The following is a 26,849-nucleotide window of genomic DNA, read 5'->3' as shown; positions in this document are numbered from 1 at the left end:
AGTTGAAATATTAAAAGTAATGGAGATTGCCTTGATCAATAAACAGCACCAACTAACATGTATATTTTGTACCTTCAGACAAAGGTTAAGGAATAAAAACGTTGGTTATCCTTATCTTTTTACTTTCATAATACCCAAAGACAGAAACACCCTTCCCTTTAATAATCCTTGGCTGTTGGACCTGACATTACAGTGGTATGGATAGCGGCATGTACGAGGTAATTAACAAGCTGTAACCAAAAAGAAAATTAACTAGAAAAAATGTTTGGTAATTTCAGCATATTTAGCATATTTTTGGGATCAAGTTCATGGTAAAATATTCCTGGTAACGAATATTTCCAAATATCTATGAATTTTAAACGCACACCGTTTTAAGTTACATAAGAAGGCCTACAAATAATCTGGAATAGCCATACATCACTTATGCACGATTATCTCGCAGTGAAGAGAAATGCGCGAAAAAAAACCTATTTTTTCTTCGGTGCAATGCAGTGGTGCTTTCCCTGTGCATCATTGAATCTTAGCTATTCCAGATTATTTGTAAGCCTTCTTATGCCGCTTAAAACGGTGTGCGGGCATGATCTGTACGTTCAGCCGTTTGGCAGCTAGCAGCCTTTAAAATCCATAGATTTTTTTGGAAATATTCGTTACTAGGAATATTATACCATGAACTGCAGTTGATCCTATTTTTTGTGACCTTTATGACTAAATACCTTGATTTTGACAACCCAAATAAGATCACTTGTGTGTGTGTGTCAGTGTATGTGTGTGTGTGAGTGTGTGTATGTTTTTGGGCAATTTTGTGTATTTGTGTGTGTTAGTGTCAGTAATAAAGTAATTGGAACATTTTTTAAATAGTAGCATTTTCTTTTACTCTACAAGCATTTGCTGACGGTTTGTTTTTCTGCAATACTTTCCCTTTGAATATTTAGACTTTTCTTTGTGATATAACTAGCAGCTACGCTCCTAGAGGCCTCTAGGGGCACTTGATCCTTTGTACAGACAGACACACACACACACAGGCAAACAGAGATGCTGATTGTTTGCTACGTCCCATGAGGCCTCTAGTGGCACTTAAAATATGTCTTAACCTCTTTTCGAGGAAGCTTTGTGTTTATCAAGTTCGAAATTAAATTCCTTATCATTAAACCAAAATCAAAGCGCAAATGTCGTCTTTTAGGGCTTTCCTTTCATAATGTGGCGCGGCATAGAGTGTTTGTTTATTTTGAAGCGCACGTTCTTTACTTTTGAATGAGATATGAGAGTGTGAAGATTGCGGAGAACAAAATTGGGCCTATCATTGGTCTCATTGAGTGTGAACTACCCTAGTATATCAGGGATTTGAAACCATAAGAGCTTCAGGTAGAATTTGTTAATTTGATTAAGAAGTATGGTGTATAGGACGATTATATGTAGTTTTAAAAAAAGGCTTTAGCCAGCTAAACATGAAACTTAATTATGTTTAATATATGTTTTAGTAATTTTTATGTGCCTTATTGTTGCATTTAACAATGATTTATTAAACCAAATAATTTTCCTTTAAAGCCAAAGTTTCCAAAGATTCTTTAACCATAAGAAAAGAAAAAGATTTTTTTTAGTGCTCAAAGTTTTAAGATAACGAATAATATTTTATTCTGTTTATTAATTGATCTTGTAATTTCAGGTCTTTTGAAATAATTTCATCAATAAATCTATATTCAAACCTGCTGTTGAAACTTGATGGTTCCTGGTATTGGGGGTTTTGTATGTTCGCCAACTGATCTCGTGAACTTCCCGCTAATTCGGAAGTCCAAGCTCAACCAAAGTGTCATGGTTGAGACAATTTCAAAATATCTGATGAATAGGCGTTAGCATTCATCAAGAGATCAATAGCATCTAGTGAATTATTGATGCAATAAACTGTGACAATTTTTCTGTGAAATAAGTACCTAGTGAATCAATATGCCACTAACCAAAAAGCAGAAAATTGAGCGAGCAATCGCTATTGGCAGTGAAAGGCTAGAAGTTTTTGATGAACAGTTAAAATTGTTTTATGACAATCTAAAAGCCTGCCAAAGTTTTAGTTCATGTGAAAATGTGAATGTAAAATCAATTCGTGACATTTTTAGTGAGGTCAAGGACCAATCTGACCTAATAAAAAGTCTAAAACCTGCCGTGGAGACTAGTGAGCTGCGCGAGTTTAAGCGTGATTTGGATGAAGCTAGTGAGCAAAAAACTGTTGCAGATAAAGTTTATGCGTCGTTGGAGCAGTGTACAAAAATTCTGTACTGGCTTGACAATGATTCAGATGACGCGAGGTCAAGCACTGTCGCCAGGAACCTCGACGTCATTGAGAAGGTGAAGATGGACATGGGAGTGCTTAAAATTTCCGTGGAGTTGCGCCAAGAAGTACGTGATATGTACCGAAGGCTTAGAGAGATGGAACGTCGTTCATCTAACCTGGATGAGAGTGGGACACCTGCCATGCTCTCCAGAAGTATGTCTGCCGTGGATATTCGGAGTTCCAACCCGCAGTATGGGCGCTGGGACAACAGTTTATTGCCGTCGTTCGACGGTACTGACACGGATTACCCAAACTTTAAACAGGTCTTTAAGGATCTATGCTCTGGTTATGGATTTGCTGACCAGAGGTTAAGCCTGATGTTGTGTATGGAGAAGGTGATAACCAACCCGGAACTACGCAAGCAAGTGTCAGCGATTAGAGATCACAATGAACAATGGGCGTTTCTTGACCAGATGTTTTTATCAAACACTCGCCGGTTCATGAGGATTTTAACTAAGTTGAACAAGATGAAACCTGTGGATAAACCTGTGGACGTGGTTAGCGCAATTGCTACTTTCAAGAGCATGATGCAGGAGGTAGAAGCCATCGTTGGTTCTGCAGCTAAGGATTACAACCACCTAACTCTCATTCATATTTTTAAAGACAAGTGCCCTGAAAATTTGAGGGATAAAATTATGATGGAGCTTGGTAGCATGAACCAACCAAACATCCCGAAGATTGTTGAACTGCTGGAGAGGACCAGAGGTGCCATGTTGGCCGGTGATATGTCCTATGATAGTGGCGCCGGCAAGAGAAATCGTGATAGAGCTGCCGCCGCGCAAGTATCTGGCCGCAGCGACGATAAGAATGGAAAGGCTGGAAAGGGCAAGGCTTCCAAGTGGAACAGTGCATGTCCTGTGGAGAGCTGCAAGGAGAAACACCCGATTTTCCGTTGCCTCACGTTTAAGAAGATGGATGTGGTTGACCGTAAGAAAATTGTCCAGCAGAAGAAGTTATGTGAACTCTGCTTGTGCGACGGCCATACTGCTGACAAGTGTAATAAATCTGAGAAGCTTGGTGTTTGTGGTACTAATAATTGCGACAGATACCATTCCAGGTTACTCCATGAGGCTAGTGCTGGTGTGAATACAGTCTACAAGTCAAGTTCTGCACCCAGCCCCTGTACCTTCTTACTTCAGTTAGTTCCTGTTGTAGCACCTGGCGGCGGCACCTGCCACGCCACGGTAATGTTTGACTCCGGGGCAAATTTGCCACTTGTGTCTGAGAAGTTATCCAACAAGTTGAAGCTGAAATCTACTGGCAGATATACAACTATTTCTGTAGCTGATGGCAGTGAGTCTTCCTGCCGCAATGTTGTGTTTTATCTGAAGGATAGGGACGGCAATCTGAGGGAGTTTGAGGCAGCTGTCATGCCTACCCTCGGCGGGGCCAACGAGATGCGCTCGGTCCACCCCGAAACTGCCGCCGAGATATTTAAAATGCCGCCAGAAAGGTTTACATATATTAGTGGAGGCTTAGATATCATCATTGGAAATACACATCCTGACGTGTTTCCTTCAACCTACCAAAAAGTGGGCCAGTCTATGTTGTGGCGAACCATTTTTGGTAGTGGTTTTATCTGTACGAGTGCTGATGGTGGAGCTGGAGATCAAAAGTCGGCTTATAAGGCTGTCAGTGTCAGTGGAGGCACTTTGCCAGACTTTCTGACGTCTGAATCGTTTGGCATACAGCCGCAGGCACTTTGTCCAGGATGTACTGCTTGTCAAGAGTGCAAGGCTATGGCCGACGGCACTACCTGGGACCAGCGTGAGAGGCAGAGGATAATTGAGGCAGGTTTAACCCTAGACTTGCAGTCCAACAAGTGGACAGGTCAATATGCTTATATTGAAGATCCTCACACTTTACCCTACAATGAAAGTTTAGCCCGCAAAATTGCTGAAAAGGATCGTGCCAGGATGGTCAAGGAAGGTACCTATGGAATGTATGTGGAGGTATTCAACGACGCCATAAGAAGAGGCGTTTTCCAAAAAGCCACGCCTGAAGAGTTGCAGTATGAAGGACCTAAGTCTTGTTCATCAATAGTGGTTGCTTTCAAGGAGGATTCAAGTTCCACACCCATGCGATTGTGTGCCAATAGTTCTCTGACGTTCAAGGGTACCAGTTTTAATAACATAATGCTGGGAGGCCCGCCGCCAATGCAGAAGATATTTTATCATTTGATGCTTTTCCGCGGTTACAAGGTTGGTATAACCGCGGATATCTCCAAGTTTTATAACTCCATCCTGGCCACAGAGTTCGACAGCCAGATGAAGAGAGTTTTATTTTCCCCGACGCCAGATGGTCCACTTGAAATTTACCTGACCAAAGTTGTAAATTTCGGCGAGTTAGCTGCGGGAAATTTGGCAGTTACAGCCCTGAAGTTGACGTCCCGCCTGTTCGGCGGAAAGAGTGAAGCAGAGGTCAAGGAGATGTATGGAGAGGGAAAAATAAATGGTAGTGAAATTGTTGCCAAACCTGAATTATGGAAGGAGCCACAAATACCTACCTACCCTGATGAGGAATTCAAGTTACCTCAGATTCCAGTTGCAGTCAAGCTTGAGAAGCACAGCTTCATAGATGACGTTATTTCGGGAGCAGGATCGAAGCCAGAAGCCAAGGAGATGATGAAAGAGGCCGACAGGATTATCGGTAAAGGTAGTTTTTCCTTCAAACAAGTCATTTATTCTGGAGATGATTGCCAGCATACCAAGGTTCTCGGGCTGATATGGAAGCCAGCCACCGATGTGTTGTCCATCGCCACAAGAGTCAATCAAGATGGTAAAGTCAAGGGAAGGAAGGTGAAAGAGGATGCTGATTTGTACAACCTCCAGGACGCCTTGGACGAGAATCTGACAAAGAAGATGGTCCATAGGTTCGCCGCCCAAACCTTCGACCCGATCGGGCTTTGCAGCCCTATTCTGTTGAGAATTAAACTTGTCCTGCGGAAAACCTGTTTGCTGAATTTGGGCTGGCAAGATTTCATTCCAAAAAGTCTACGGGATGAACTTGTTCAGTCGCTGGAGGACAGAGCTGAGGTCGCTAAATTGGAGTTTGACCGTTGTGTGGTTCCGGATGAACCAACTGGCCTTCCATCCTTGATGATGTTTTCGGATGGGTCATCAGAGGCTTATGCAAGTAATGCATATTTGAGGTGGCCAACTAGACAAGGATTTGAAACGTTTCTGCTAGCCACCAAGTCAAGAGTTGCGCCGGTCAAGTGTGAGTCAATTCCACGCCTTGAGTTGATGGGGTGCCAGATGTCCACAAGGTTGGCAAAGTCCGTCAGAGATGCCCTGCCCTTTGATATTATCAGAGTGATGTATTTTACTGATTCATCGTGTGTTTTATCACAAATAGTTTCCAACAGTGCTATGTTGAACACATTTAATTCTCATCGTATTGGAGAAATTCAATCTGCGACCAACAAGGATGACTGGAGGTGGGTCCCGGGGACGCAAAACGTTGCAGATTTGGGCACCAGAAGCACCTGCAAAGTATCAGATTTGGGACCAGGTTCCAGGTACAGATTGGGCCCAGAATGGTTGCGCCAGGATGAAAGTGCGTGGCCGGTGAAAACTGCCGAAGAAGTCAAGCAGGTTTTACCCCCTGAGGAGTTGAATACCAAAATGGTTAAGTTATGTTCAATGAAAGTTGCCGGAGAAGCCGCTGAAGATGTCTTTAGGTTTAAGCACAGGAGGTCATTTGGACAGGCCAAACGTATTATGGCAGCTGTCCTGCAAGTTGCGAACACCTGGTTGAAGAAGCTAAAGAGCAGACAAGAAGGTAAGGCTACAGCCGCTGGTAGTCATGTAGCAGCCGCAGATGCTGTGTACAAGCCGTCTTTGTACAATTTTATGGCGGCGGCGGAACTTTTCATTGTGTCACGAAGCCAAGAGGATGAGTGGATAAATGATGCTAAAGGCAATTATGCGTCATTAAATCCATTAGTGCATGAAGTATCATTGACCTGGCCTGTCGTTGGTCCCGGTGGAAATTATGTGACCAGGGAGATGAGGATTCTTAAAATGGTTGGTCGAGGACAGCCAGTCATTGACGCCATTACTGGCGGCCGTAAAATGATATTTGAAGACATGCCAGGTTTAATAATTTTGGAGCCTGGTAATTGGTTAGCTGCTGTTTTTATGAGAGAAGCGCATGTTGAGCTTCACTCTGGTGTCCGTGGAACTTTAGCTGAGAGCCGCCGTTGGTGCTGGATTGTGAAGGCAAGGAGGTTGGCCATCATGGAAGTGAAGAAATGTTGGCCCTGCAGTGTTGAGAGGGCTAAGGAATGTCGTGCTACCATGAAGGAGGTGTTACCTGACAAGTTGGTCCCGAGCAGGCCTTTTGAAGCTGTGCAAGTCGACCTGATGGGTCCGCTGGTTACGAGGAGAGCTGCCGCCAAAACGAGGAGTCAGACAGCAACGAAGAAGGTGTGGGTGTTCGTGGTGGTCTGCAGATTCTCAGGGGCGTTGTGGTTAGATGCCTTGGAAAAGTATGATACCAGCAGTATCCTGTTGTCCCTGCGCAAGTTGGAAGCTGTTCATTGTCTGCCGAAGATCATAGTAAGCGACATGGGCACACAATTATCCGGTGCTCGCAAGGTTTTAGAGCAGAAGTTGGGCAGCCAGGTAGAGTTTTCTTGGTCTCAGATCCCGGCCCGAGCCCACCATTATATTGGGCAGGCTGAGAAAATGGTGGGATTAACCAAGAGATTGCTGTCCAAGAAGTTGGTGAATAGTTCTGTTAATTTCAACGAGCTCCTGGTGCTGTTGGCGGAGGTCAGTAAAATTATGAATAGCAGACCACTGACGATTGAAGCTGCGAACGACGTGGAGAATTGGCGGCTAATTACCCCTGGCCAGCTGCTGGGAAATGTTGACCGCCAGCCGTTGTGCAATGTGGCGATGAAACCGGAGGACCAAATTTCCTCCAGGTTGAAGTTGTTGGAAGATTTATCTGCCCAGTTTTGGACTGCCTACCGCCAGGAGATCCTACCGAAGATATTACGGATGTCCAAGTGGAAGGATGAGATGGCAGAGCCACTAGCTGATGGAGATGTAGTTCTGGTTACGAGTACCAATCCGCTGATGAGATGTTTGAGGATGGGCCGAGTGACGAGAATTGAGGATGGAAGAAAGACGGCAAGAGTCTTGTTCAGACTGACGGATAAATCTCCCCTAGAAGAACATGCTGTATCAGTCAGGCAGTTGTTAAAAATTATGATTAATAATTGATTCTTATTTTATGGAAATTGAGATTTTTTTTAGTAAAAAGCCACATTTTTCATATGCCTATTTTTATGCCTAAAATAAGAATCAAATGAAATGCGATTAAATATTCTTCTATTTCATATGCTCAAATTTAATTTTATTGAGTTTAATTTCTTTTCAAAAGTACAATTCATTTTAAAACTTACCTGAAAAGTTTAACAAAAAGGAATAAATGTGTCGAGGTTGCGTGATTCGATATTTATTCTATGAAAAAAATCAAGTATTTTTTAGCAGATTTTTTTTAAAATTATATATGAATTTCAATCAAGTAAAACATTTTTATTCAGATCAAGGAATGATTGAAAATTCATATTTAAAGTTTTTTTTTTACAAAGAAAAATTGGTATTTTTTTCATAATTTCAATGAAAATTCTAACGAAGATATTAATATTTTGCTATTCTTTAAGTATTAAAAAGTTTTATTGTTGATTAAGATATTACAGTTCTTATTCATTAGGTTTGAAAAACTTTCTGCCCAAGGATTTTGAAAAATTTTTTCTTACTACTCTTTTTGATGCTTAACAAATTTAGTTTTAAGTACCTATAAATCTTAATTTTCTTGTCTAAGATTTATTTCGTTTTATTTTACATTATTTGTTTACATTTACATTTCAACCTGATTTCGTAGGTACTTATTGATTTATTAATAATGATTTATTGCCTATTGATTATGAAATGATTATTAATTAGTATAGTTGTTATATTTACAACATCATGATTAATAGGATTATCTATTTTAGGATTGTGTATGTGATCTTGTGATTGTCATGTGCATGGAATGTTGTATGGTACAAACCAATCCCCATCCTTCTATCCTAAAATGTGAGGTATTATGAGTCCTAGTGAGGAGTATAATATTGTGTATGCATTTCACGGGGTTTCATTTAGTTAGGAGCAAAATTGTCACGTTTTCGGGATGTGGCCATTCTCATGTGATTATGGTGAGTTGAGTTTAGTGAGAAATGTTGCTAGTGCTCAGCGCGAAAAAAACCTTGAATCTCGTTAAGGAAGTTAATTTGACTTTCAAACGGGGGGTGTGTCTTAACCTCTTTTCGAGGAAGCTTTGTGTTTATCAAGTTCGAAATTAAATTCCTTATCATTAAACCAAAATCAAAGCGCAAATGTCGTCTTTTAGGGCTTTCCTTTCATAATGTGGCGCGGCATAGAGTGTTTGTTTATTTTGAAGCGCACGTTCTTTACTTTTGAATGAGATATGAGAGTGTGAAGATTGCGGAGAACAAAATTGGGCCTATCATTGGTCTCATTGAGTGTGAACTACCCTAGTATATCAGGGATTTGAAACCATAAGAGCTTCAGGTAGAATTTGTTAATTTGATTAAGAAGTATGGTGTATAGGACGATTATATGTAGTTTTAAAAAAAGGCTTTAGCCAGCTAAACATGAAACTTAATTATGTTTAATATATGTTTTAGTAATTTTTATGTGCCTTATTGTTGCATTTAACAATGATTTATTAAACCAAATAATTTTCCTTTAAAGCCAAAGTTTCCAAAGATTCTTTAACCATAAGAAAAGAAAAAGATTTTTTTTAGTGCTCAAAGTTTTAAGATAACGAATAATATTTTATTCTGTTTATTAATTGATCTTGTAATTTCAGGTCTTTTGAAATAATTTCATCAATAAATCTATATTCAAACCTGCTGTTGAAACTTGATGGTTCCTGGTATTGGGGGTTTTGTATGTTCGCCAACTGATCTCGTGAACTTCCCGCTAATTCGGAAGTCCAAGCTCAACCAAAGTGTCATGGTTGAGACAAAATATTTTTCTTATCGGAAACTTTAACATAGTATTGGTATTATTTTTGTCAATTTTTGTAATCTCTCCCAAAAAATAGTTATATACCTTCCCAGGATCTTTCTTCTTATATTCACTATCTACCAGAGGGATAATCAATCTTAAGTCATCATGTTACCAAATCCCTTTAGTAACATTATATGACACAAATGGAGGGTCCAACAGACAAACTGACCATCCCTAAATTCATAATTATGATGGATAAAAAAGAAAGTGAATATGTCGTCATTAATTGTATATTGTAATACCAGCAGGGAGCCGCAGATTAGATCACGACAATGAAAAATACAAGATTAAAACTGATTACAGGGCTGTATAACTCTCCCTAACTCATTAGAATGACGATTGCATCCAATAGCCAATAGAAGGTTTGACAAGAATGCTTGTGACCTTAAATAGCTATGCCTTAACGAGATAATATAAGTGTGAGAAAAGCTGAACAATAAACTGTTATACAGAAAATTAGCTCTATATAAAGGTAATATAATAGCAAAACTTTTAGAACAAATAAGTGTTTATACACATTTAAACAATAAATCAAACGTGGAAAACTAAGTAATCTTAACCTTAAAGCTATTTACTTGAAATAGTACATGTTTTTTTTTAAATGACCGTCTTTTAGTTGTAATAAATTTTATTGTATGCCCCCCTGTAAAACGCTTTTATATGATAGAAAGGGTAATGTATTGTATTAAAGACAAGTAGCTAGATATATAGTTAGGTATATATAATTCAGAGGGTTTTCAAATCGTTGAATTTACGAGTATTTTTAATTAAAAGCTATGTTAAAGAAACATGAAAAATACCCAGTAGCCAATTAATAAGAAACAAAAATACAAAAATATTCTAATGTTTTTAGTTGATTAAAATGGAAATGACAAACCTTTAAAACTAAAAAACTTACTATAATATTCGACCCCAATAACTTGATGAAACGAAAGTAAATCTAGAAATTTACAAAGAAAACATTTATAATAGCGACACTCAAATTTATTAGGATTTTTGGAACACTCTAATGTTTTAATCAGGTATATGTATGTCTATGTGTATAAAACGGGCAGCTAGTTAATAGATAGATTAGAATAGATTAATTATACAAATGTTATTAAGATCCTAAAAGCAAGTCTTTAATGTCCCTAAATCATTACCAATAACAAGGTCCGATAGTTTCTTTCTTTTTAGATAAGCTTAATTAATGTTATACAGTGATTAGTCCATAAAGTGTAAGCATCGATCATTTTTATTAAATTCTATAAAGTCAACATTAAACATTAAAGTTGTATATCATTATCAGTTTAATGCATCTATATTCAAAAGAGGCTTTCGATAAAATTAAATTTTTCCAAATAAACGAAGTTCAGTCTGATTGAATCAAAAACGACTATTGGAACTCGTACAGGACCAAATACAAATTGTATATCTATATTATAAATCTATTGCTGAAATGAATATATCCAAATAAAACGAACTACTGTCTGTAAAGTTAAACGCACGTTTACATTTACATGGTACACACTGTAAAATTAAAATCTAGATATTCAACTTTTAGTCGGGGGACCTTAGGGGTAGGACAACTAACGTATGAATGTGTGTAATGATTACAGAGTTGCTACGCTTTCAGGATTATTCTATACCTATATGAGCGACTATTTTTTCTGTCTTTTACCTTATGAATTGTTTTCGACAGATTTTTTATAAAACGGCTTGCTTTATTGCATCAAGATCCATGATAGATCTATATAGGAAATAAACGTCTATATATGAGCTCGAGTCTTCCAATGGTAGAGTGTTTAATACTCATAGTGCTCCAATAATCCATAATAAACTCTCATTGACCAGAACGATAAGACCCATTATTTTACTCTATGAAGAATAAATTCATTTTTTTTATTTCATGTTGCTATTTGAATTATATTGAAGTATTAAATTTCTATTTATAAAATAGAAAATTTGAATTTCTAAAATAGTAAATCAAAGCAAACTTAGTTTTAAAATAATTTGATACTAGCGACGTGTCCGTAATTTGTTCAAATATTAAACTAAAATTTAACATTTAACTAAACATTTTAACCCTTTCGTCCTGTAATTTGAAACAAAAAAATACTAGGATCCTAAAATATTTTAAAGAAAGAGAGACAAAATTATAAATACTGTTTTAAATAAAAATAATGAAATTTAAAAAAAGACGCAAGGAAAGGAAAGTGAGAGAAGGACATTTAACCTTGAAAAAATGATGAAAAACGAATATTAAGGGATAGGACAATGGATGAAAAAGATTAATATTCAATCTAGCCTATAGCGGTATAATTTTAGAACGCCACCTCTAGTAAATTATAGAGGAACCCTATTGAAGGGTTTAAATCGATGGTTAGGTTTAATATAGAGGTCTAGATCCCGAAGGGTTAGGGTTACCTGAATGGCTTAGACATGGAAAAAACTACTCCGCTTTTCTAATTAAAAAAAAATAAGTTGGGGTTGTTTGTTTATATGATATCTAGGTAGAGTGCCCATTTTGGTTAATTTTCTAGAGTATATGTATCATTTTATTGTAAACTAGGTCTAGATTGGTTTTATAAATAGTCTGGTCAATTTTATTTAATAGGATTTAACACATACCTAGGGGATAGTGCATCTGAAAAAATATTTTACCGCTAACAATTATTTAATCTAACTGTTAACTGTTCGATATAAGTATGTTAACCCATTAGTGCCGAGCGCCACTTTTATGGACCGATCGAGCTGAAAATCTCAGGGAAGCTTTATAATGGTAAAAACGGAATTCCAATTTTTTTGTTTTGCTCTAGTGGCGTGCACAGGAAAGTTGCAATAAAACCCGGTTCGGCGCGAGTAAAAAAACCTTGCGGCATTAATAACCGTTTTTGGCGTTTTTTGGTGCTTTCCCCCGGCAGTAAAGCCCGTTTGCGACCTAAATACCCGGTTATTTGGCCCAAAAAATTAAAAATGTAATTTTTGAACGCCCAAAGTGAGATGAACACTTTTTAAAACTACGATACGATCCGTAATTGAAAACTACATAACCTCATGTAATTGATAGAGCTACAACTAACATACAAAACAATTTATATCACATTTAAGATTTTGGCTATAGGTACCACCCCTTTTTGGTTAATAAACCCGGTTTTTGTTGTTGTTGTAAAAAAGATCTATTAGTAAAACCGGGTAATGAAAATTTCAGACTTTCCCCCCATATGCCGAGCCGGGTCTATATAGAACGTAAAAAAACGATAAAAAAATCATATAAAAAATAATAATTTGAATAAAACGAATTCACAAATGAATGTAAATGCCAATAAACTTTAAATTTCACGAAAAAAATCACTAACTTTACTTCATAAACAAAAAAGTTAGGAGGGGTATTTTAAAATCACCTTGTTTTTCTTGGTTTTCAAATTTTGTTGAGCTATACCGGCAAACGGAAGTAAGCAAATCTGCCTGCTCCAGGGGGAAATGAAAACCAGGGTAGTAGAGGGGGGATTCATACTGAGAATGATGCAATCCTAAAACTGAGAACCGGTTTTTTTCGGCATTTTCTGGAACCGGGCGTTAAAAGCCGGTTCGTCACTAATGGGTTAAGCAAATTGACTAAATAGGTTACTTTTTATAAACTGATAAAGAAAAAAACTTATAATGGTTAAGAGACAATGTTTATTTAAAGTATAAATTTTTTTTTCTCTTAATGTATAATACCCTATTTTCTGTGTCTACTTAAGTAATGTAAAAGTGAAGCCGATTTACACTTAAATGAGCAAAGACGTTTGAGATACTAATTTAATGCATGGATCGTTTATGAGATCATGGAGGGGCAGCAACTCTATAACTAGGGCTTGTTTGTTAATCTGAATTAAAATAAAGATTAAGTTTAACATTTTTTAGTTTTTCAGTCTTTTAAATTTTTATCTTGAACATAGTTGCACTTTTTGTAAAGCGAGTAAAACACTATTGGTTGTACTTTTAATAAGAGCTCTTCACAGTCTATTTTAGCTAAACTTTTTAACCCACATGTTACTATACGGATAAGGGACAATGGCGTGCAGTATTTTCTTATTGCCTATACAAACGTCAAAAAAAAAAACAAAAAAAAAACAGGTGAATAAGTTTTAGATATAATGTGAACATAAATTTAAAAAAAAACTTTTCATTGCAAATATATTATGAAACTTATATCCACAAGAATTAATAAATACCCATCCCTTTCCCTGGGTTTATGATAGTTTATATATATTAAGTATGTCTTTATGTGTTATGTTATCTGTATTTCTCTATAGGTACGGTGTATAATATCTATTTAACTTCATTTGCTCTGTTTTCACTCCCCTCTTTGAGTTATTTTATATAAACGAAAATATGCTATAAATGTTAGTGTCAGTCTTTCTGTCTTTATGTTCTTCTGTAATGTTAAAGGTCATTAAATTAAAAAAATACTTCAAATAAAGACAGACAAACAACATTACATACATAAAAAATACAGATATACTTTTTTAGGGGTTGTTATTGTTTGCCCTAAAATGTTTTGAGTATTGGTACTAGCGGCTGTGCCCAATTATCTAGGGAATATACAGGGGCGTCCAAGCTTTTTATTTTGGGGGGGGTAAAAATTTTTTAAGGTGGAGGTAATTCGTTTTTTTTGGGGGGGGGGGGTAAAATATCGCGCGAAGCGCGCCGCAAATTTTTTTTACCCCCCAAAAATTTTTTTCCCCGGGGGTAAAATTTGCTTGGGGGGGGGGGGGGTAATTACCCCCCCTGAAATCTGTTGGCAGGGGTAAATTTAGTTTACCCCCCCCAAAATTTACCCCCGGGTGAAAATTTTTGGGGGGGGTAATTCAAATTTTATTAAATATATAGTATTAAAAATGTATTAAAATTTTGGGGGGGGTACTTACCCCCCCAAAATTGTTTGGGGGGGGGGGTAAATACCCCCTCCTAAATGGTTGGGGGTGCCTACGGCACCCCCAGGGTAGGGGTAAATTTTAAATGGGGGGGGTGAAATGAAAAAATTTTTGGGGGTGCCTACGGCACCCCCAAAATCGTTTGGGGGGGGGTAATCGCCCCATTACCCCCCCCCCCCCTTGGACGCCTATGAATATATACATTCGAAAGAGTAGGAGCAGGGCACAAAAATAGCCTAAAACCATACCCAGACTTATTTATAAAAAAATAAAATAGCATAAAACCATATTACATGAACTTATCCGTCCTTAGACAAAAGACATGTTTGATAGAGAGAAATCCAAGAAGAAAAAGTAAGAGAGGATGATTTTATGCTCCACAGCTTATGAAAAGGGAAATCACCTTTCTGGTTAAATATAAATATCTGGCTATTAGTTACACTTGATTAACAAATCTGGACAATCCATTCACAGATATTGCCAGGGATCTAAAGGTATAAGGCAGTGGCCGGTAAATTGATGCACATTCCCAATGATGATACACAAAAAGACCTCTTCTGTGGATTTCAATTAGTGGTTGAAACGTTTTTAACACTCATCTTAATGAACCAACAAACTAAAATACAGTAAAAATCCCCAAGATGGTAAGACATTGAATAAAAAAAACATCAATTTTAGACTTTGGGGACTAGCCCAAAAACAGCCTATTGTGCTCTCCCTCCGGGTTCCAGGGAAGCTAAGAGTCTCTCATTTTTGGGTTCGAGTTAAATACAAATATCAAGAAACTAAAAAAATAGTAAAATAGTAACGCCTGCTATTATGACAGGCCTTTGAACTATGATCATGTAAGAACTATTTAGTATTTTACACCAACTTTTCGAAGATTTAAAAATGCTTATGTTTAAGACGAAACAATTTGATTTTTGTATAAATAGTACAATTTTACGTTCATTTGTTAATTTAGAAGGTAGAAACGATTGTTTTACTACTCAGCTTTTTATCGTTCCCTTGCATCCTGTATTCGATGATAACCGTATCTTTTCACCCTGGTCAGTTCTCACAACTATATTTGTACATGCCAGGGATAGGGATAGACATTCAAACATTTTAGGAAAAAGACAATGACCAATATTATAGTAAACAAAATTGCACTATCTTTAGATTATAACCATCAATAGAATAATTTGAATACTGATAGTTTAAATCAACCAATACAGATTAAATATGATTATCCAAAATGTTTGATCCAATCAATTTATCACATAAAGTCAAAGTGTTTATAACTTCGAGTTCCAGTATAATTTCAATGTTTTTTTGGGCCAGTCTAATGTAGGTGTATAATTGACATTGACAAATCATAAATTTAATAGATGTATTTTTGTCAATATGTAGGTGTATAATTGACAGCAAAACTGTGAATATGCCAGTGCAATAACTGTATTTTTGTCATACCCCCTAAAAGTGTGAATTTGACAGTAAAACTGTGTTTATGACAGCAAATCACTGTGTTTATGACAGTACTATCACTGTATTTTTGCTAGTGGTAAATCTGCCATGTACCCCCTCCCTCCCTAGTTAAATCAAAGTCTATCCAATGTGGATTTTTTTTTCATAATGAATATTTAATCGAAAATAAGGTGAGCTTTATTGGCACATTGAAGGAAAGCACACTGTACAACTAATAATTGTACGCTATCCAACTTGTTAAGATTTAAACTATTAAAACCCTATCATAAGCCAATCCAAATAAAATTTTTTTTTTCACTCCTTAAAACGTATAGCTTAATAATCATAGACGTTCAAGGGGGGGGGGGGTAATGGGGCGATTTACCCCCCCCCATATAAAATTTACCCCTACCCCCAACCATTTAGGAGGGGGCATTTTTAATGATAAATATTTAAGAAAATTTAAATTACCCCCCCCAAAAAAAAATTTTACCCCGGGGGTAATGTTTGTCGTAAAAGCATCGAAGCCTTTCTTCTGTCGATTTGTTCATATATATATATAAACGGATATTTCTCCTTAGAGTTGGAAAATAAATACATTTAATAACATTGAACTTAGTTAGTCACTCTAATGGATTTTTTATTAATTGGATCTTAAAACAAAATCAACATGTACTGTAATAAAGAGAAACTTTTACCACCTCCCCTGGATGAACGAACTGACCAATAAGGAATGTCCATGTTAGAAAACAAATTGTCGACAATTTTCCCCCTCACATAATATCTACGTATATTTTATATCCTGCATTGACAATCTAGTCTTCCAGACAAAATACATTCAACCAAAGATCTTTTTTTTAATTGCTTCACTATATTCATGATTAAATTCATAGGAGCAAAATATTACTTACTGTTTTCTGTTCTTCCTACAACACTTTTATACTTTTTTTGCTCAGTTTGAATTTTAAGTTTGATTTTCAACTTTTTTTGTGATTAATGATTAAAGATCTGTCCATATATGATCTCAGATAGTCATGGAGTTATGACTTTTTATCATACTAACTTCCTATTCCAATTATACATGGTTAACTGTTAAGTATTTCGGTTCTTTTCTCTGAATTGTCAAGCAAGCACAGAAAGCCCCAAACCCCACAATTTAATTTTGAAATAAATTGAAAACAAGGGAGGTTTTTTTTCTGTACGCCTACACCCTGCGGGGGGTAAGGCTTATACCTGCCTTGCCCTTGCGGGGGTACTTGATATAATCTTGACCTAAAGTAAAACACAACCTTCCCCTCCCCTTATTTTAATTATCACAAATTAAGGGTAGTTGAGGCTTTCTGTGCCGCTAATATTTTAAAATTATATTATGAAGTAAATATCTATAATAGTTATTTCTCGCTTCGTATTATAAACAGCTTTCCGCTGATGTAAAATGTACATTTTAAGATTAAAACCATTTTTTAAGCCCCGAGATGCCAAAGGCACGGGCTAAAAAATCTGGTTTTAATTTTATGATTGTACATTTTTATATTCGTAGAAAACTGAATATAATACGATGCTAGACATAGTTTTTTTCGTATGGATGAGAACCGGTTATAATCCACCGGATATTAATCGGTTTCGAAATAATACGAAAAAAAAAACTTTCTACTAACCATCATATTTTTAAAAACCATCATCGGTTAAAATGAGTAGCCATGTAGCAAAAGGGGGATAGCACACACTATTGTATTTATTCCATCTTGGACATCAGCCAGCTACAGTCTGCATATTTATATAAACAACATTATTTGAAAAATTTGTACAGGTTGTACAATTTACCTTAAAAAAGCTTCTTATAGGTCAAAAAAATGTTGATAACTATCTTTTCATCCCTATAGCTCCTAGAAACCCCCCCACACAAAAAAATATTTTGTTTTTAAAATGATATTAAAAGGGGAGGATAGACTTCAACGCGCCCCAGTTTCCTTAAGTCCTCATAAAGGCCTCTGGAGGCGTAGCAGCTAGTGAACAACTACACTGACACGACAAGTAAAAATTGCTGTGCAATTCTTGAAAATAGATCTTAAAGATATTTATGTGATATGGACGAACATATCTTGTTTGATACAGCTAATCATGAGTAGTCTTACAATAAAGCTAACATATAAATAGCAAACATGATATATCAAAGCTTCATTAAATAAAAGGTATAAAAACATAAAAATTGCAATAATTGTTATCTATTTAGTTGATTGTGCATGATATGGCAATAAGCTCTTTGACTTTAATAAAAATGACAATTTCTTCATTTTTTTACACCATTTTTTTATTGGTAACTAATGCAACATGCATAAATGAAGATGTTTATATCATTTATTTTTTCTTGCAAATTCTATCCTTATCTTCATATTTCACTAGCGACTGCGCTTCTAGCATTTAGAAGCTATGTATTCGAAGAAGGGAGGAAAACAGTCTAAAACCAAACTTAGATATAAGGATTAAATAATATAAAACTACCCAGAACCTCTACGAAGCTTCATTAAAATGGAGAACTCAATCGGTTCAGTAATTATCAAATCTTAAGCCATAGACAAAAAACCTACTAATATGATATGATTATAATTTATAGATGCTAAATCTTTTCCTTTGCTAAAACTGTTTTCTGTTTTCAAGTAGTCATTATGTTGTTGTAATTGAATGAACACCCAAAAGGATAAACTAGTAATCTCGTATCGGCATCTCACATTGCGTAATCAGGATTTACATTATTAATAACAGCAAATTTATTCATAGAAATATCTATCTATCTATCTGTATGGCTATCTGTCAATGTATATGTGTCTAACTATCTATCGGCATCTAACATATTCTGTCTGTTAATTTTCTAGATATACAGGGTCATTCAAGAAAAATGATTTAAAAAAAAAACTTAATTATGCCTAGAAAATAAAACTATTTTCTAGGCATTTAAAATATTTGAAACATAAATGTCCCATAATAGGTTTTCCAAATATATAAAGGATTTTACATAATTGTTTTATTTTCTATGCATAATTAAGTTTTAAAAAAATCATTTCTCTTGAATGACCCTGTACCTATTGACTTTGTAACATCTACCTATCCAATTGACTATCTATCCAATTCATCTATCTATCTATCTATCTATCTATGTAGTAGGGTGGACACTATGTGTATTGTAACATATATGCTTTTTATTCACACTTCTCTGTGTGAAAAGTGCAAATTCACAATGGGCTAGAACCATTATTGATGTGGTCAAAATTGCATTACATTAGACTACAGTAGCTCGATGTATGTGTATCTACAATATTTGTATATTTGTCTGCTTTAGTTTCAGTAAAGATCTCTGAAACTGTTGTTGAAATAAGTATTATATAATCTTAAAATGAATCATACAATCAAAAACTGTAATCAAACGAATAAATAAATTAATTAAACAATTTTAAAATTTGTCTAAAAAAGGCATATTTTTTTCTAAATTCACTGTTATTCATGTACAAATATCTCGCTACTCCTTAAATTAATTTTCCTTGTTAAAGAAAAACTTGGTTCAAAGTGAAATAAAGTAATCCACATAACTGGGCTTAATATATTCTACACAAAGACATTTAGAACAAAATACTTCTACTAAACTCAGTGATGCAGCGCCATTAAACAAAATAAATAAAATATTACTTGGTGCTTTCCAACAAGGTAACTGTCGAGCACTAATTAAAAATGTATCATTTTAAAAATAAATTAAGAAAAAAGAGGGTAGTTTTTTCCCATGCCTAACTCCTGCGGGAAACCATAACCCCGCGGTACCCATAACCTCGGTACCTAACCCTGAGGGGCTACCTATTTCCCAACCTAACCCAAATAAAAGTTCAAAATTAAAAGGAATTCTGGGCTCAACAAGGCAGTTTGAGGGAAAATGCCTGATTATTAGAGAAAAGTCACACAATAAAAACAAATATCGTTTTAAACACAAATTAACAAACGGACAAATGACGGAAAGATAAAAAAGTCATCTGCTTCAGAAATCTTGCATAGAATAAAATAATGGATATAGAATACATGGATATTGTGAGAGATTCTCTCCTACCCTAATAAAATGTTTTTCCCAGGTGGCTAATAAAACGACCCTCCTCCTTAAATCTTTACCCCATCCCCTCCCTTGATTATGTATGAACGTACAGACCAATATCTGAGGACTACATTAGCACCCGACAAAAACTCCCCTATGACAATATCCACGTATTCTATATCCATTACTGTGTAATAGTTACTAAAAGGCTCTGCATCCCTGACATTTTTTTATTCTGTTTCCTCGAACCATCCTTCCTTGCTTGGGCGAGAAAGAAACAATATTTAGAGCTTTAAACCAGTTGGGGAGCTGAATATAATTAAAAGTCTTTCTAGTGCCTATAAAAATGACGTCATAAAATGCAAATGACCAATGATAGGCCGATATATAGACTAAATTACCAATGGCAGGCCAGTATATATTTTAATTGACCAATGGAATGTTTTAATATTGAATACAAAACACATGTCTATTAACTTGTATATATTTATTGAAACCGTATTCATCGTCCCTACCTCATAGAATCTAGGCTGCTGTACTACTAAACTAACTCTTGTGTATTGTCCAACTGTTTAGAAATCAGAATATTATTCATAAGTGAATAGAAATGCATACAGTGACCCAACTGTTAAGAATTTTGTGGTTTTTTTTACAATGTTTTTTTTTAACTATTTACAAAAGTATATAAAAGAATATTAATTGTCCCAACTATGTGCTACTCTCAAGTGAATGAAAACGCATTGAGAGTCCCAACTGTTGTGAATTTAGGGTGGCATTTATAGCTTCTAAATCACATAAACTTTGCCTAATTTGGAAATCAGCTAGAAGGATAATTTACATCAAGGTTGACAATTTTTGAAATCTTTTTAGACCCTCCCTCCTCTATATGCAAGATGTTTGTTCCTAAAGGATGGGCATACATTTTTTAGTAAAGCTTTTATTGACCTTTAGCATGTTTTGGACTATCTAAAAGGATATTATGTCAACCACCCTAATCTAAGAAATCTTATAATTATAAAGAAAAATCTTATTTGGGGTTGGAGGGGTGTGATTGAGTTAAACTTCCAATAACTCTATGGAAACAACCACAAATCAATGTAAAGATCAAACTGATAGTACATAATAGCCTAAAACCTGTCTGATTTGCAACCTCAGAGAACTATCCATGAATGGTTCTAAGTATTTGAAGAAAAAATGTAAAATTATTTCAAAAGAGGAATTTTTTACAGAAGTTAAAACTAAAAATGTAAATATCCCTTTAAAATGCGGTATTTCAATTTTAAATTATTTTAGAGGTATTTTTTGGTTTGGGTTTGAATTTAAAGAAACAACAAATGAAATTTGAAGATTGTACTGACATTGTATGTTATAAGAAAACAAAAGTGAAAAATATAAGGAATAGCATAATTGTTACAAATGAAAGCCCAGAATTTAAATAAAACAAGATTACGCCTCCACCACATGTTTTTTTTAATTAGTATTTTATATGCCTAACCCCAAGGGGAGCTCTACCCTGCGGGACTTGGTGCACGAAGCTCCTTTGTTCCTAACTTAATCTAACCTAAAGAAAAACACTAACACACCATAAACTACCCATATCTTTTTTTGATTTATATCTAAATGCTGTTATTAAAAGATGTGAAATAATTTTAGTAGCTTGAAACCCTTTTTTACTGTGACTTTCAAATATTTTATCAAATAGTTTTGACTGCAGGAATAGTTATTTATCGCAGCGTATTATAATCAGCTTTACGTAGATATTGAAAGTTTTGTTAGCTTCGAGGGGCCGAAGGCCGGGCTTACAAAACTGTTATTATTTTTTTAATATTCGCGCAAAATTGTCTATAATACGATGCAATACATGATTTTTCCGTATGATAAGAACCGGTTCTAATCCAGCGGATGTTATTCTGTTTTGAAGCAATAATGGAAATGTTTTAACCCACAATGACACGGAAGTCTTGTAGAAAAGCTTCGCTGTATAAAAAAGTCACAGTTTGTGAATCAACGTTCTAAACGTTGAAAAATGTTCTAATTAACCTTCAATTTTAGCCAAATATGAAACTTAATGATACAACAAGCATTAAAATATACATTAATTGCGAAAACGCAAGTAGTAAATTATTGTGTCGTGGCTTACACAAAGCAAATGTCTTGCTTTGTTTAAAAACTCATATAACCCCCCGAAAAATCTAAAAATTAATGACATACTTGAATTAAAGACAAACTCTCATTTTGTGGATTTCAAAGCTTTTTCTGCATTAAAGTTAATCTTAATAATATAAGGCACAATCTGTGTTAAAGCATAGCTTCACTCTTTAAAATTAATTAAGAGCAACTACCAGGGTTCTGGACATCACTTAATTTCATAAAAAAATGCGCAATTTCCTATAATTCATCAACAGAGCTTTATCCCCCCCCCCCCAAAAAAAATAGTTTGTTTTTGATGTTTTAAAGCGTGGCATTTAAAAGAGATATAGGAAAGGACAATGTACGTTAGGTCATTCTTTATCCTAATCATGACAAACAAAACTCTTTCTTATGTGTGATTAAAATCATTAGAATAGAATTTGAATTTTTTGAGGCACTCCTAACTCTTTCAGAAGACAAAGAGAGTCCCTCAATGACGTCATAAAATTAAGGGATGAGGAGAGAAGGAGTGGGAAAGAAAACCCCTAAAAAAGAGAAGGATAATCCTTCGTTTTTATGACGTAACATGCTGATTTTTTGAGGGACTTTCTTCGTCTTCACTCTTCCGTCCCATAATTTAAAAAACTATAAACTATTTGTTTGTAGGGGGGGGGGGGTGTAATTAATTATTATAGTTCCTTATCTATTTCTGGTTTAAGCTGAGAGGGGGAGAGGGGCTGCTTTGTATGTACAACAAACTTAATGGGAAGTTGTCATAAAAAATGTTGACTCAAATATTTTGATTAATTATTCTTAATGAAATTTTTTCATCATTTCATCTTATCCTAGTTTAAAGTACAGACCAACTACTTTTATATTATTTGTTTCATTCGCCAATAGCCTCTAGTGGCTTCCTCCTTATAGAAAGGGTAAAAATTGAATTGCCTGAACGCCGCCACTCGACTTTTATAAGCCTCAGCTACCGCTACCCCCAGCCGCATCCACAAAATTTCAGTTCAGCAATTTTCAGCTGCAGTCACTACTGGTTTCATAAAACTAAGTTAACCTCAGCCACAGCCATCCTTAGCCTTACATAGCCCAATCAACCTTCAGCCATGCAGCTTAAAAGGAGTCTGCCGACCACTGATATAAAGGATCGTCAGAATAAAATGGCGCTAATTTTGAAAGTAAATAAATGTAAATGTACAAATTAATAAAAAAATTAAATATTTTTTATTTAAGTTGTTTTTTTTTATGACTTATTCAGTCTCTCTGGCTCTATGGTTTTAGTAGCTGTTGTTAATTTTCAAAACAACACATTCAATTTTTTTTTCCTCAAAAATTAAGATTTAAAAAAAGTTTCAAAATTTTAAAGAAACACCTAATTTGTACACATATTCCTACTTTTAGAGTGACAGTGCTCCTAATAAGTATTAAAATCAAGAAATCTTTTTAATGAATTTTTGTTTTTGATTTGCTTTAAAAAGATTTCAAGTTTGTTTTGTTTTTAAATTTCCACCCTAATTGATTTTTAAATACATGGTACATATAAGAGTTCGCAATAATTATTATGTGATGTTTACTAAGATGTACAAAACAGTCAATAAAAATCTACCCATGCTCCATAAGAAGCTTCTCTTGAAAGCAAAACCCCTTCGGTCCAAAAATCTTGCATAACTCACTAATGAATTATTAAAACCTTATTATTATTGGCAGTTAGGTACGATTTAGAAAGTGTAGCAACTTTATGATCATTACTGAAGGTTCTTAATGGTTTTAGGCTACTTTTTTACCCCTTTTTCCGCTTCACCTCGACGGAGATTATTTAGTCCATGGACACATTTTAAGTATTATAAACTTTGTTACTATGTTTGTTGATGATTATTTCATAATATGTAAACATATAAATATGTATTAAGATATATAAGTTTTCCGGAATTTTTAAGTTAGGGGGAGATTTGAAATCTGCATCAAATTTTGAGGATTTTTTTTATAAAATTAGTTTTTTCTATAATTCTCTATCTAAAAGCGAAATGCAATTTAAGTTAATTAATTTTGGCATCTGTGATTGGTGGATTCAAAAAATCTGCGCTCTGATTGGATGGCGTACATCGTTCAACCAATTAGAGCGCAGGTAGTTTAAAATCCACCTATTCTATTGGTCAAAATTAATTAACCTAAAATGCATTTCCGCTTTTAGATAAAGAATTATAGAAAAAACGAATTTTATAAAAAATCCTTAAAATTTGGTGCAGATTTCAAATCTCCCCCTAACATTCCGGAAAACTTATATATCTTAATATGTATGCCATATATGTCACAAAATAGATATTTAAAAAAATAGCCTTTGAATGCTTAAGGGCCGCCGCTAGTTACAAATATAAATGGTGTATTTACTAGTAAATTTAGCATGTGATCACTGCAAAAACATAGAGTTTGTTTTTTGTCTTTACACAAAGTTCATGTCAATATTATTACTATTACAGCCACTCTTTAACTAACTTTTTATTTCAATTCATTCATTTTATCTAGGGATCTTAAGGGATTAGACAATGGCTAATAAACTGATGTACATCCCAAATGATAATTACCCCTTTAGTAGATTACAATTAGTGGTTGAACGTTTGGACACTCAACTAAATGAACCAACCAATTAAAATTCAATAAAAGTCGCCAAGGTAGTAAAGCCAACAAATAAGAAAAAGCTATTTATTATAAGACTTTGGGGACTAGTGTAATAATCAGCCCAATGTCTCCACCCTTCCTGGTTTTATAAGATTAAGTTATTAGATAAACATAGCCAGCCTAACATTTATATATAATGTTGAGTCTTTGCTGTTGATATTCTATTTCTATTATTTTATATGTTATTCTTGCCACTAACTCATATTCAAATTAGCTCAATAATCAAATATAAATAATAAAGCTGAGCTTTTTTTATTTTCTATAACAAAATTGTTCTTGTTCTCCATAAACAGAAAGCCGTATAAATACAAAAACAAACTTAATAATAAATATAATTCTGTTCCGAAGAAAAAAACTCTTAATTCTGTTTAATTAAAAATTATATGTTTCAGGAATAAGGTATAACCAACAAGCAAATTAATTCAGAAATTGATTTGGGGGGCAAAATAACGCAACCTTTATTAAATTGCCTTTTTGCATTATCAATAAACAAAATAATCTTTTAATAGCAGACAATAAATTTAATAAAAAATTACACGTACTTAGCAATATTGCAATGGATATAGCAAACGTGGATATATTGACAGGGGAAAATGTGTCGTCAATTTATTATAAAATAAGACTAATATAATAAACAGTCAAATGAACCCTCCCTCCCTTCTAATATGGTACTCATTTATTAGTTGGAGGGAGGGGATAAGGTCAAGGATGTGGATGGTGGGTTTCGTTGTTTTATCCAGATAACAGTTAATTTTTCTTAAAGTACACGAAAATCTGGTGCAACATCCATGTAATAATAGATCATTTACCATATAGGGACTGTTTTAATGCTAAAAATTATATCTTCTAAAAAACAGGTTTAAAGCAAGTATGGTGAAATAGGGTTAAATAATTAATTCGCTTGTTGGTTATAGCTAGCTGTATATGTTTACTTTTTCAAAAGTATAGGTTATTTAACTAAAAATCTTTCAAAATAGCAAAAAATTTAAGTAAACGAAAAATGTATGTATGTATATATTGATATCATATAACCTCAAAAATTAGATTTATATCAAAATGAAAAAGATTGCTTGAGTTACAAAACTTGTATTAATTTATTAAAAGCTTTAGACCAGATTTAAAACAGAAGAAGGAGCCAAAGAAGCCTATACAGTAGTCATAATTCTGTAAATGGCCAAGAAAATGGCACCACAAACTGCATTCTCTCGTAGTTTTAGTAATTTTATTAGCAATAATTGTATATATAAAAATAACCATCTTTTTACCCTGAAAAAAATGTCACCCCAGACGGATGCAGCTGCAGGAGGAGTAGAGTGCCCCCTGGTGGGAAAGCTGCCATGCCGAGTACTAATTAATCAAATACATCTAAATCATTTTGAAATTTTTAATTTATCAAATCCTTACACACACACACACACACACAAATGCACAAACGTGTGTCTGAAGCTTTTAATAGTGTCTGTAAAAAATGACGTCTTACTGGCCTACCATTGGACTATTAAAATGTATACTGGCCTGCCATTGGTAATTTAGTCTGTGTATTGGCCTATCATTAGTCATTTGTATTGTATGTTGTAATTTTTTATAGACACTCTAAACAGCTTCTGAATGTCTCTACATGTCAATATCAATGGAAGAATCTTTTCTTTAATCTTTGATTAAATTCTGAAGGCATTCCATCACAGAGTCTACTCCTTTTTGTCATTCCAAATAGATCTCGCTGACTGGTTGATAAATTAGGTTGTGCTTTACAGGGAAGCTTCTTAGTGCTTGTAGGATTGATTCTATTAATTTTTAGGTGGGTTTGCTGACCTAAAAAGATTGCTAACCTCCTAAATTTTAAAAGCTTCAAAATCTTAAAATGAATTTTAAGAAAATAATTACATAAACAAATTAAAACTGTGTATGAAATATAAAAATAGTATATAAAAAACTACATTTGTGTCTACTAAAGTTAGTTGTAAAAGTTTACACTATAACTTTTAATAAGACAAGGGGCGTGCAGGGGGGGGGGTGTGCATGGGTTGTCAAACCACCCAAGATATAAATAAAGTTAGTTTACACTAAAATTGAAGGTGGATTTGTAAAAACCCAGGTATAGTAAAAACACCTAAATTATTCTTATTTTTTCTGTTCCTAATCCCCTCTCCCCCGAAAGAATAATTTGTTAGATATAAAAATTATACAGCATATCTATACAC

The 26,849-nt window shown here is 34.7% G+C and overlaps 1 protein-coding gene across 1 annotated transcript; it reads left to right on the top strand.

Annotated features, from left to right (window-relative positions):
• The first annotated feature begins 1,245 nt into the window (after positions 1 to 1,245).
• On the top strand, positions 1,246 to 26,484 carry LOC145312459 (uncharacterized). The gene is made up of 3 exons (XM_080151717.1): positions 1,246 to 1,362; positions 1,664 to 4,777; positions 26,447 to 26,484. The coding sequence occupies exons 2-3, from the start codon at positions 1,942 to 1,944 to the stop codon at positions 26,482 to 26,484; spliced, it is 2,874 nt and encodes a 957-aa protein (XP_080007843.1). The 5' UTR covers positions 1,246 to 1,362; positions 1,664 to 1,941.
• The last annotated feature ends 365 nt before the right edge of the window (positions 26,485 to 26,849 follow it).

The sequence above is a fragment of the Acartia tonsa genome, chromosome 2, assembly GCF_053477335.1.
Source record: "Acartia tonsa isolate MP-2025a chromosome 2, ASM5347733v1, whole genome shotgun sequence".
In the NCBI taxonomy this organism is placed as follows: Eukaryota; Metazoa; Arthropoda; class Copepoda; order Calanoida; family Acartiidae; genus Acartia; species Acartia tonsa.
This window is presented reverse-complemented; position numbering and strand designations above follow the sequence as displayed.

Bases quoted from the DNA above. Each gene is read 5' to 3' on its own strand.
- LOC145312459 (XM_080151717.1), top strand. From the start codon at position 1,942: ATGCCACTAACCAAAAAGCAGAAAATTGAGCGAGCAATCGCTATTGGC. The intron at 4,778-26,446 runs GTAGTGAAATTG...ATTAATTTTTAG, and splicing joins TGGAGAGGGAAAAATAAATG to GTGGGTTTGCTGACCTAAAA.